Raw genomic sequence first — 11425 nt, 5'->3', positions numbered from 1 at the left:
CTGACTGACCAATAGGTTGCGAGGAGAGGCGGGGCTTAGACCGTCATAGACACGTGTATCAGGAAGCAGGAAGTAAATAGAGAGGAGGCGAGGTGCCACTGGAGAAAGAAGTGAGTAAACCTGAAACTAATGACAAAAATGACCAATAACATCAACTTAGGGCAAATTTAATCTATGCCGAATGAAAGAATGCTGTGTCATAATACCGCAAATAGATTTTGTGTGAAATAAAACATCGTTATTTTGTAATATCAGACGAGAAAGCATTTAAAGTCTCATTTACAGGTTAGTCACGTCAGTTACATGATGTACTGTCACACAGCTGTGTAATAGGGCGTAATTAGCACGGCTGTGCACATTAACACACATTAACACGTTCGCTGTTTATGTTAAAAAGTCACTTAAAGCTAAATGCAGTTTATCTCTGGGAACACAAGCACAACTTCTCATTCAAATTCATTCCGCAATTATGAGAAGAATATTAATTAGTAAGGCATGTTTACCATATAAGGAGTTGATACATTCAGCCAGCATTCATTCACTACTGCTGGGTGGTAAATATTCCCATGGCATGTTTATATTTATTTGCTCATGAAAGTGTCATCTGATGATTACATGAAAGCAGTTCCTTCAGCTCCCATTTGTTCAGTAAATATTCCCAGTTGTCATGTGTTTATTTATTGCTTATGAATGTGAAAAGTTGCCAGTTAAAGCTACTTTAAAGGGAGACTGTGTAACTTTTTGACAGAAGAAATAACACATTCTTCTTTTTACAAATGAAAAGACTGACTATTTCACCTTTTAATAGTTGCAGGTTTGTTGATGCTACAGTGTCACTTTGTCTGGTATGACCAGAAGCTCATGTTGGCTAATGTTAGCTTAAACTTTAGGTAAATATTGCTGTATAAATGGGCATGACTCAGGCAGTTTGTTGACTTTATGACTCAGCTCTTCTTATGCTACTGTTACACTATGTTTTAAACATTTATCCAGTAATAGTCTGTCGCGATCACGGTGGCCACTTTTTCAGCAAGTTTCATAAGTTAAAGCAAACTTATGTGTGATTACCCCCCAAGTAAACAATGTGGAATCTAAGCTTGTTAACATTAATGTAAACCTCTTAAAGGTCCCATATTATAAAAAAGTGAGATTTTGATGTTTTTTTTATGTTAAAGCAGGCTTAAGTCCTATATAAATACTGTGAAAGTATTGAAACGCTCAATCCACAGGGACATACACACAGCCCGTATTCAGAAACTCTGCATTTGAAACAAGCTGCCAGGATTTCTGTCCATTTGTGATGTCACAAATATACAATATTTAGACCATTACACGGTTTTAAACGTAAACATTCTAAATGTGTCCCAGTTTATTTCCTGGTTGCAGTGTATGTTAATGACATCGGCTGACAGGAAATAAACATGGACCCTTGTTGCCCAGCAACACAATTCTGTTGCAATTCCGTTGAAATGCACTAAAACTGAGCATTTCAGACAGAGGGTAAATACAGGTATATTCAAGCAGACAGTATGAGGAAAATATATATTTTTTAACATTACAGCATGTAAACATGTTCTACTAGAAAGACAGAATACAAGTATGAACCTGAAAGTGAGCACGATATGGGACCTTTAATGTAATCCTCTTAAAGGAACAGTGTGTAGCATTTAGGGGGCTCTATTGGCAGAAATGAAATATAATATAGTATGTTTTCTTTAGTGTATAATCACCTGAAAATAAGAATTGTTTTGTTTTCGTTACCTTAGAATGATCCATTTACATCTACATAGAGAGCGGGTCCTCTTCATGGAGCTGGACGCCATGTTGCTACGGTAGCCCAGAAGGGACAAACCAAACACTGGCTCTAAATAAGACCCATTCGCGTTTTTGTGTCGCACTGTAGTTGTCCTACAAGCTTGGCACATGGGAGAAGTATCAGTTGGTTGCAATCTGCAACCTCACCACGAGATGCCGCTAAATTGTACATACTGCACCTTTTTAAATAATTAATAATTTGATTTTTTTTATTTAAATCATTTTAACGCCACTAGTTTCTGTAACGCATTAATGCAATCGGTCTTCTGGAGGTTTTAGCGTGCTCGGTTATAAAGCTAGAGTGAAGATACCTCATACGTAACTAGAAAAAGTAAGGAATCCATTGGTACCAACCATGTCATACTGGTTTGTCGCAAAGGGGGCTAAATAACGTTACAAGGTAATGCTAAATTTTGGCGAGGAAGAACTGGCATAGCCATTTTCAAAGGGGTCCCTTAACCTCTGACCTCAAGATATGTGAATGAAAATGGTTTCTATGGGTACCCACGAGTCTCCCCTTTACAGACATGCCCACTTTATGATAATCACATGCAGTTTGGAGCAAGTCATAGTCAAGTCAGCACACTGACACACTGATAGCTGTTATTGCCTGTTGGGCTGCAGTTTGCCATGTTATGATTTGAGCATATTTTTCATGCTAAATGCAGTACCTTTGAGGGTTTCTGGACAATATTTGTCATTGTTTTGTGTTGTTAATTGATTTCCAATAAAAAATACATACATATATTTTCATAAAGCAAGCATATTTGCCCCCATTTTTAACTTTCCAAGTATTAAATATTTGAAAGATCTCCTTTAAGGTACATTTCGAACAGATAGAAAATGTGCGATTAATTGCGATTAATCATGGACAATCATGCAATAAATCGGGATTCAATATTTTAATTGATTGACAGCCCTAGTTTTGCAGTATGGATGACAAAGTGACATTCCTAGTATTCTCAGCACCTACTGTATTGTAGTACTGAATCATCACCATATTTTAGGCCGTACTGTACTATCTTGAGAGGTGATGGGCCAACCCCAACAGGTTCAGCTACATAGATGCAAATGAAATTCCAGGATATTAGAGTGCTGGGCAAACAGGATTTGACTCTCGTTTGTTCAGTTGTGTGCTGAAACAACCACAGTGGGTGTGTGTGTGTGTCACACTAGTGATGCGAGGGCTTAGAGGCACACGTTTAAGATGAGTCAGCCTTAGCACATTTAGCCCTGTTGTGGGATATGTTGTTTGTCATTCTTGTTTATAGTTGGGAATCAAAGATATAAACTTCCTAAAAGTGTGTTGCTTTCACATGTCACATTTATCATAAATACCTGCTCCTAGATGGGGACAATATTTTGAGTCTTATATTTAAAGGCAGGGCAGTTCCTGGCAGATTCTTCATTTTGTTCTCTTCCAGTTCTCAAAGTCTTTCCGGAAAGATATTGTGTGCCACATCTTCCAATCTAATGTGAATGTGCCGTGGGATTAGTTTGACCTTATGTGTGTTGTTTGTCCAGGTCTGGCACCATGCTGGAAGGCTACAGCCCTGTGACCCAGGCCCTGCTGGGGACTCTGTTCACCTGGGGTCTGACTGCTGCCGGTGCAGCCCTGGTGTTTGTCTTCTCAAGCCGTCAGGTATTGTATGAACCTAGAAACCACAGAGACATGGAGCTTGAGTAAACACTTTACACATTGTTTTAAAGGAATAGCTTTGGTTAATATGCTTAGGGACTGTCTTGGCAAGAGTTAGATGAGAAGACAGTTTATTGTCAAGAAGTGAAAGTCAATTATTTGTTCCATTGCAACATCACCGCCCAGCAAAGTTACGCTTCAGCCATTTTGGACTGATAGCGACTACCAGGCATCAGTAAAACGTCTGCCTAAAAAGTGTCAAGTGTGGGTCAGCTTTAAGCTGAGCCAACTGTCTCCGGCTATAATATCATATTTAACGGACAGACACAAGAGTGATGATGATCTTCTCATCTCACTCTTGGCGAGAAATCAAATAAACCTACAGTATGTCCTAAAATGTCAAACCATTTCTTCAAATGTGGATGTTCTTCATGTTATATAATCTCTACACAGCCTATTTAGTGAAAGCAGCACCTTAGCAGAGCAGCTGCAGCTTCTGTGCACACAATCAACACACACACAATCAATGTAGTTGCATGTATTAAACAGAAGAACATGGACTTGAAGCATAAAAATACAGACTGAAAAATGGATTGATTTAAACAGAAGCATATTTGTTCCATCAGATGCGTCAGTCAAGTGAAACATCTAAACACAAAATTGATCACATATATTAGTGATAAAATAATTAGTTTCTCAATGAAAATAACAAATAAATGAACCATATGATAGAGCTGAGGATTTCCAGTATAACTGCTAGATGCATCACATGAAACCCCTCTATTGACAGAATGCTTTTGCTGGTAGATGGTGTATGTGTTTTTTTTTTGTTATTTCTGGACCTCTGACTCTCGGGAAATGTTGCATTTTTGCCAGTTAAGTCAACAGCAAGAGGTTTACTGAAGAGTACGAGGATATCGATTTGACTGACTCGCACATCTCTCTTGTCTGCCCTTTTCAGAAGCGTATCTTGGATGGAAGTCTAGGCTTTGCAGCTGGGGTGAGTCAGATTTATTTTGAACTGAACCTCACACACACACACACACACACACACACACACACACATATACAGTACAGGTAGGAGGATGCTGCGATGTGATGGGTTTTTGGGACATTTCACCGTGGCAGGCTGAGTTTCTTCCAGAGACAGACAAAGCCTGACACTTCCAGATGCCACATTAATTCATAAAAGTTTGAGATAATTATTCCCCCGAAGGAGTGCTTGGTCTTATCATGTCTCAAGACGCTTTATGCTGCAATAGAAAATACCCCCACTATCTGACTTTTACAATTACATTCCTTGATTTCCTGAGGGGGGAAGCAGTTCACGGACGATATTTATCAAGTGTCTCAGGGCAGGGAATCAGTAACAAATCCAGCCTGGCACAGAGGCGCGAAGTGATGCCTCTTACAATAATAAAATTACTTTATAAGCTTTTCAAGCCTATGAAAGTTATCTTGTACTATATCTCTGCTGGGATTTAGGAAAGCTGCGTAGCTGTTTTAACTTATTAGAAGTTCATAAAAGAGGGAAATGATAGGACATACACACATTGTGTTTGCAGAGAAGTACAGAATGTAGAACATTTATTTGATTTTTAAATAACAGCGAGGTGTGCATATCCAGGCAAAGGTACTCAAGTGCAAGAAAAAAAGTACTTAACTGCAGGGCAAAAAGGAGGTCTGCACACTGTTAGGCTCCAAAGTGCACACCTCCTTTATGCCCTGCAGTTCTTTAAACCTGCATTATATTAATTGATGATTGAAAAATGTACCCCTAGGTTGCAGCATAACAAGCTGTAAACAAAACATTAACATGTTTTTAAGGTACAGTGTGTAGGATTTGGCAGCATCTAGTGGTGAGGTTGTAGATTGCAACCAACTAAAACTTCTCTCGTGTGCCAAGCGTGTAGGAAAAAAACACGAATGATCCTATCTAGAGTCAGTGTTTGGTTTGTCCGTTAAGGGCTGCTGTAGAAACATGGTGGCCGGCTCCGTGAAGAGAACCCGCTCCGTATGTAGATTAAAAAACACAACGATTCTTATTTTCAGGTGATTATACACTAAAGAAAACATACTTATTAATATTATATTCCATTTCTACCCATAGATCCCCCCTTACGCTACACACTGTTAATTTAACCCTCCAAAGTTGATTTGGCTAATGTGTTAGCAAACAGTTGCCTATTTACATGTATAGCAGACCGATACGCAGAGAACATACTATCAAAACATTTATAAAGTTATTATAAGTTAGTATTGTTGCCAAGACTTGTTCGTATTAAAGCCATGAGCCAATGAACTTCTTAAAGGTAAAATGTGTAGGATTTGTGGTGTTGCAGATTGCAACCAACTGAATATCCCTCCGCTCACTCCTCCCTTTCCAAGACTGCGGTAACGTGAGCCGCCGAGTGCAAAACCGTGCTTACCATAATAACACTACTAACGGAAGTCAGATGGCGGCTGGCGGTACCACGATTTTGCACTCTGCTGTTCACGTTATCGCAGTTTCACAAGTGTCGGAAAAACTACAGTGGCCTTCAGGTAACATAAAAACGTGAAAGTCTCTCTAGAGCCAGTGTTTGGTTTGTCCATTCTGGGCTACTGTAGAAACATAGCGGTGCAACATGGCAGATTCCGTGAAGAGAACACGCTCCCTGTGTAGATATGAAGGGCTCATTCAAAGCTAACGAAAACACGATTCTTAGTTTCAGGTGTTTATACGCTCATGAAAACATAGTTCTGAATATTATATTCCATTTCTGCTAATTGCTACACACTGGCCCTTTAAATAATTGTTCCAGCTAAAAAGTGTAAGGTACAGTGCTGGATCAAACTGGCGTAAACCCTTTAAAAACCACAAGATGTGTAACATATACTGAGTTTGCAATACCCTCACGTCATTTTCATACACCACAAGAATTAATTAAGTTTTTACCACATCAAGATATACTTTATATATGCCCTTCAGTTCACTGAGAAAACTATAACACGTCTTGATTAATTGGATTTTTACAGTTCTTAGCATTGTTAAATTATACAGTAACATTAATTTTCAGAGATCTTTCAGCTCCGTAAATAGCTCTCATATGTGTGAAATAGACGTTTTTTTTTTTAATCCTGTTGAAACTAATTGCAATTCCTTATAGTGATTCTGAGATTGTTGATTACATACCCAGATAAGTGAGTTGATAAGACAAATGCCAAATGAGGAGAGATTGTCCACGCTTCCTTGAGAAAGAGAATGGCAGAAAATAGAGATCTAATCGCAATCAGCGCTTATCTCAATTATCTATACTTTGGTCTTAACAGCTTTTCAATCACGTTCGAGGCTATGCTGAATGCTCTTATACGTTCCAATGAAACGAGATAGACAGAGAAGAGCCGGGGGGGGTCTCTCCGTTGAACATTAGCACAACGTTTTTCCAATCTTGCTAGTAGCATATCTCTGAAAATATATTTTTGATGAACTTAGACACTCAGCATGCACGGTATGAATTATTGATACAAATTGCCAGAGTCTCTCCAATTTTACAGCCTCTTGTTGGCATAATATGATTTTACAGTAATTCATTTTAATAAGAAACTACATTTTTTAGTCTGTCCCTGCATATTTATATGTAAGTTTTTGGCTGTGATAATCTTCTATATAGTCTAATTTATTACTAGCTGGTGGCATAGCAGAATATAAATGTAGGACTGGTAGAAGTACATTTCCATTTTTGTTGAATTATTGCTCTACCATGGCAGTTTGGTATCAATTACTGTAATTGTTTGCTTTAAAGAGGACCTATTATGCTTATTTTCAGGTGCATACTTGTATTTTGGGTTTCTAGTAGAACATGTTTACGTGCTTTAATGTTAAAAAAAATCCCACTATTTTTCTCATACTGACTGTGCTGCAGCACTTCTTTTCACCCTCTGTCTGAAAGCTCTGTTTGAGCTCCTGCTCCCCCCCCTCCCGAAAAGCCCAGTCTGCTCTGATTGGTCAGCTGGCCCACTCTTGTTGTGATTAGTCAACCGAACCAAACACTTTGGACTCCGCTCCAGCTCCGCTCTAACTAACTAGCTTTGTTTGAGGGTGTTCCAAACGAGCTGCTAGGCAGGTACTATGCAAATGTGTTACTTGGTGACATCACCACGTTAGGTGAGGTGTTTCAGGCAGTTCAGGAGCAGTGTTTCTGTGGAGGAGAGTAACTCCCTTTGTTCTGGACTTTGTAACTTTGCAGATCTTTTACGTGCATAAAAAAATATACAACACACTAAATGAAAGGGGAAAAGCACAAAAGCATAATAGGTCCTCTTTAAAGAGACCTTTAAGATATCAAAAAGTACAGGAATGGTTTTGTAACAATTAAGATAAGAAATAGAAGCATTTGTTTTTACTGTGTACCTAAGAAATATGAAGCTGCCTGTAGCACTATATATGGATGGAGAGTGCTGCTGCTGAAGGTAGCCTAGCCAACTTGTGCAATTTTGTGCTTGTTGAATGCAGACCATAAACGGCAGTCCTCCTCTCTCACTGATGCTGTGCCGCTGAGATCTGGCTGTGACAATATTACTGCTCCATTTGGCTTTTATATTGGACAAATTCAACTATTCAGCTATATCAGTTTCTGATGAAAAAAAATACCTGAGGGGGTTGAGTGGAGATGGAAAGTGGAAGGGAAGTCGATCGGTTCTTACTTTATGCCGTTTCAAAGAATAATGTCGTGACCGGCCATGGGATTGCTTTTTGGCTGCACCCGGAAATTGAAAGAAGGTCAAACAGATAGTAGGAGCCAGTTTAAAGAATGGAGGGAACGTTGCACATCATTCAATGATGGTGATTTTGTTCCTCAAGTAGAGAAAGGTTTCACCAGTCAAATGTTACTGTAGGTAAAAATCTTAAGGTGACTTATGAAGATATTGCCTTCTCACAGAGACTGTAATGTACAGAATAATTGTCAGTAAGGTGAACAATAGGTTAAAAACTGAGAGGAAAGCCAACAGATAACGGTCGAGCATATGCAGAGTTGATAAAGCCTACACAGTGAAATAGTAATGTACAATGCAGTAGACCGTGTCACATCTCACCTCAGAAACAGGAATGGTGTGATGCACTTGCTACACTCTATTAGAATTAGGGCTGTCAATCAATGCCATTAATCGCAAATTAATGACACATTTTTTATCTGTTCAAATGGACCTTAAAGGGAGATTTGTCAAGTATTTAATACCCTTATCAACATGGGAGTGGGCAAATATGCTTGCTTTATGTAAAATGTATGAATATATTTATTATTGGAAAACAATTAACAACACAAAACAATGACAGATATTGTCCAGAAACCCTCACAGGTACTGCATTTAGCATAAAACAATATGCTCAAATCATAACATGGCAAACTGCAGCCCAACAGGCAACAACAGCTGTCAGTGTGTCAGTGTGCTGACTTGACTATGACTTGCCCCAAAGTGTCATCATAAAGTGGACATGTCTGTAAAGGGGAGACTCGTGGGTACCCATAGAACCTATTTTCATTCAAATATCTTGAGTAATACATTACTTTATGTGTAACTTAAATGGCGGTTGGCATGCTCCCAGTTTAGAGAAGCAGACAGGAGTACCGACACGGAAGCTAAGCAATGTACTGCTGTGGATGCCACATTAGTTCGGATCCAAAAGTCACACAATAACACAAACAAACTAACCGATTGATGCAGCGATAGACCAACAACTACCGTGTTCTTCGAGGTAAAATTACTGCTTTTGTGAATGGAGATATGTCTGGTGGCTTTGAAGAGAGCGATATAACGGCTTCAATTCCCCGTTGGAAAGGGATGTCTGATGGCGATGAAAATACGCTAATTACTGTATAGCGTGCACTTACTTTACTGAACACTGAGTACTGTGGCTAAAATGTGTTTTTCTGCTGCTCTCGTCCACACTCGCTATACCTCGCCGTCAGACAGACCTTTCCTACGGGGAACTGAAGCCGTTATATCGCTCTCTTCATAGCCACCAGACTCCATTCACAAAAGCAGTAATTTTACCTCGCAGAACGCAATTCGTATTCATAACCTTATTGATTAGCTTTGATTAGATAACTTTGGTAACCTAAATTGACATCACTGCTTTTTGCAACGGATTGGGCGTTTCCATTGGAAAAAAAAGGAACAGAATGCAGATGGATTTAAGTCAGACATGAAGTCAGACATGAAAAATCAATGGTGTGTGCATGTGTGAGGCTCGGTGGGTGTTTCATGACCTGCCTGTGTCATTCTTTTTGCATCTCATGTGATTCAGATGCCATCCTATTCCCATGCTTTACATTTGCTGTCCCCCTAACTCATACACACACACACACACACACACACACACACACACAGATACAGATACAGATGGACACACACAAACATGCCATACAGTCTTTGTGTCACAGGAGAAAATCACGTCATGCTGTCCCAGAACGCAGCGTCTCAGCTGTGATTGTTGGCGAGGAATAGCAACGATTTCTCATCATTTCTTTGTTTCTGTATCTCCTCTTCCTATCCTTCCAGTCCCACCTCTCTTTGCATGTTTTAGTTTAATGACGCTGTTTATTCTTGGACAGAAAGTGCTAGAGGAAAGCGGTCCAGCGAATGACGTCAATGGGCAACATTTAAGGCCCAGTCCTCTGTTTCTTTAAAGTTGTTTTCCGGGAACATTTTAGATGAATGTCGGTTTTTCTAGTCAGGGCTCAGTTGATATTACACAAAAGTAATTCCTCCACAGACGGTTTACGAAGGCGACTCCAGCTGTCTTTCACCAATTACAATCACTTACAAACTATTTTCATTGGCTGATTGAGTTTTCACTGCTGTGTAGTAACGTCACACTACCTGCTGCATTGGAACAAACTGTTGCCAGCGAACAATATTATATTTCAGTGTTTCCTGCCCTGGTGATAGGATGAAACGGCAATGTAGCTCATTTCATATAGAGATTTCTGAACAGACCAGAAACCAGAAGTTTAATCTCCATCATCAGAAAAAAATAAGTTCCAAAGTTCTTGGTTCCTATTTATCAGCTGTCTCTGAGTAGTAAATGGGTCCTATCCGGCCCAACGTCCTCAGAATAATGCATTTTTTGCTCCATTTAGTATTTCTACTTTAGGATAGGAATTTTGTCTCCTCCAGGATTAAGCACACCATCACTCCACCCACTACAACCTCTGGAGAAAATGAGTTTTTTGTGATTCATGTTTAATATGCATTAAGAAAAAATGGTGATGAGATGGCACACCTGTGTGTTTATTGCCCATAAAATAAATTCCCTGCCACACGATAAACCAAATTAGCAGTTTCCATGTCAACGTCATGAACAGCTATATAAATAAAACCATTGGTCTGGGCATACAGTAAATGAGGACTCTATATTAGTTAATACCACAGCCTCAACACATGTTAGTGGTAATCTGTGGTTGAAGAAGTATTCCGATCATTTACTAAAGTAAAAGTAGCAATACCACAGTGTAGAAATACTCTGTTACAAGTAAAGTATTAGCATCAAACTATATTTAAAGTTACAAAAAGTAAAATAAATACATTTATTTATGTATTTATTTTATTAGAATTAAAAAGTAAAAGTACTCATTATGCAGAATGGCCCATTTCAGAATAATGTATATTGTATTACAAACTATAACTTGATAGATTAATGCTGGTAAAGGTATAATACAATATATAATTTAATATATAAAATATAATATAATAAAATATCTTTAATCTAAAAATGAAATGGCAGCTTTCTCAGCTAGAAACAAAGCATTTTCACAGTTAAGACTGAACACAATACAGTTAACTGTACTGCGGGCCCATTGATGTGTTGAAGAATGGATGAGGAATTTGAACATGACAGCCAATGCACTCCAAAGAAAGTTACTCATTTCTTAAAAAAAAACTTTCTCCTGCTTCCTACCGTGAGCACTCATAATGCACCGCCATTCT

At 38.8% G+C, this 11425-nt stretch overlaps 1 protein-coding gene across 3 annotated transcripts in view; it reads left to right on the top strand.

Annotated features, from left to right (window-relative positions):
* LOC119479479 (zinc transporter ZIP11-like) overlaps positions 1-11425 on the top strand; it is a 161075-nt gene continuing 149650 nt past the window's right edge. For 2 of the 3 annotated variants that reach the window (XM_037755116.1, XM_037755114.1), the window contains exons 1-3: positions 1-110; positions 3340-3457; positions 4416-4454. In XM_037755116.1, the coding sequence (XP_037611044.1) occupies positions 3350-3457; positions 4416-4454 (147 nt within the window). In that variant the 5' untranslated portion in view covers positions 1-110; positions 3340-3349. Of the gene's footprint in view, positions 111-148; positions 286-3339; positions 3458-4415; positions 4455-11425 lie in introns of those variants that run through there. The other variant, XM_037755115.1, reaches the window with a different exon arrangement.

This window comes from Sebastes umbrosus, chromosome 20, assembly GCF_015220745.1.
Source record: "Sebastes umbrosus isolate fSebUmb1 chromosome 20, fSebUmb1.pri, whole genome shotgun sequence".
NCBI classification, from domain to species: Eukaryota; Metazoa; Chordata; class Actinopteri; order Perciformes; family Sebastidae; genus Sebastes; species Sebastes umbrosus.
This window is presented reverse-complemented; position numbering and strand designations above follow the sequence as displayed.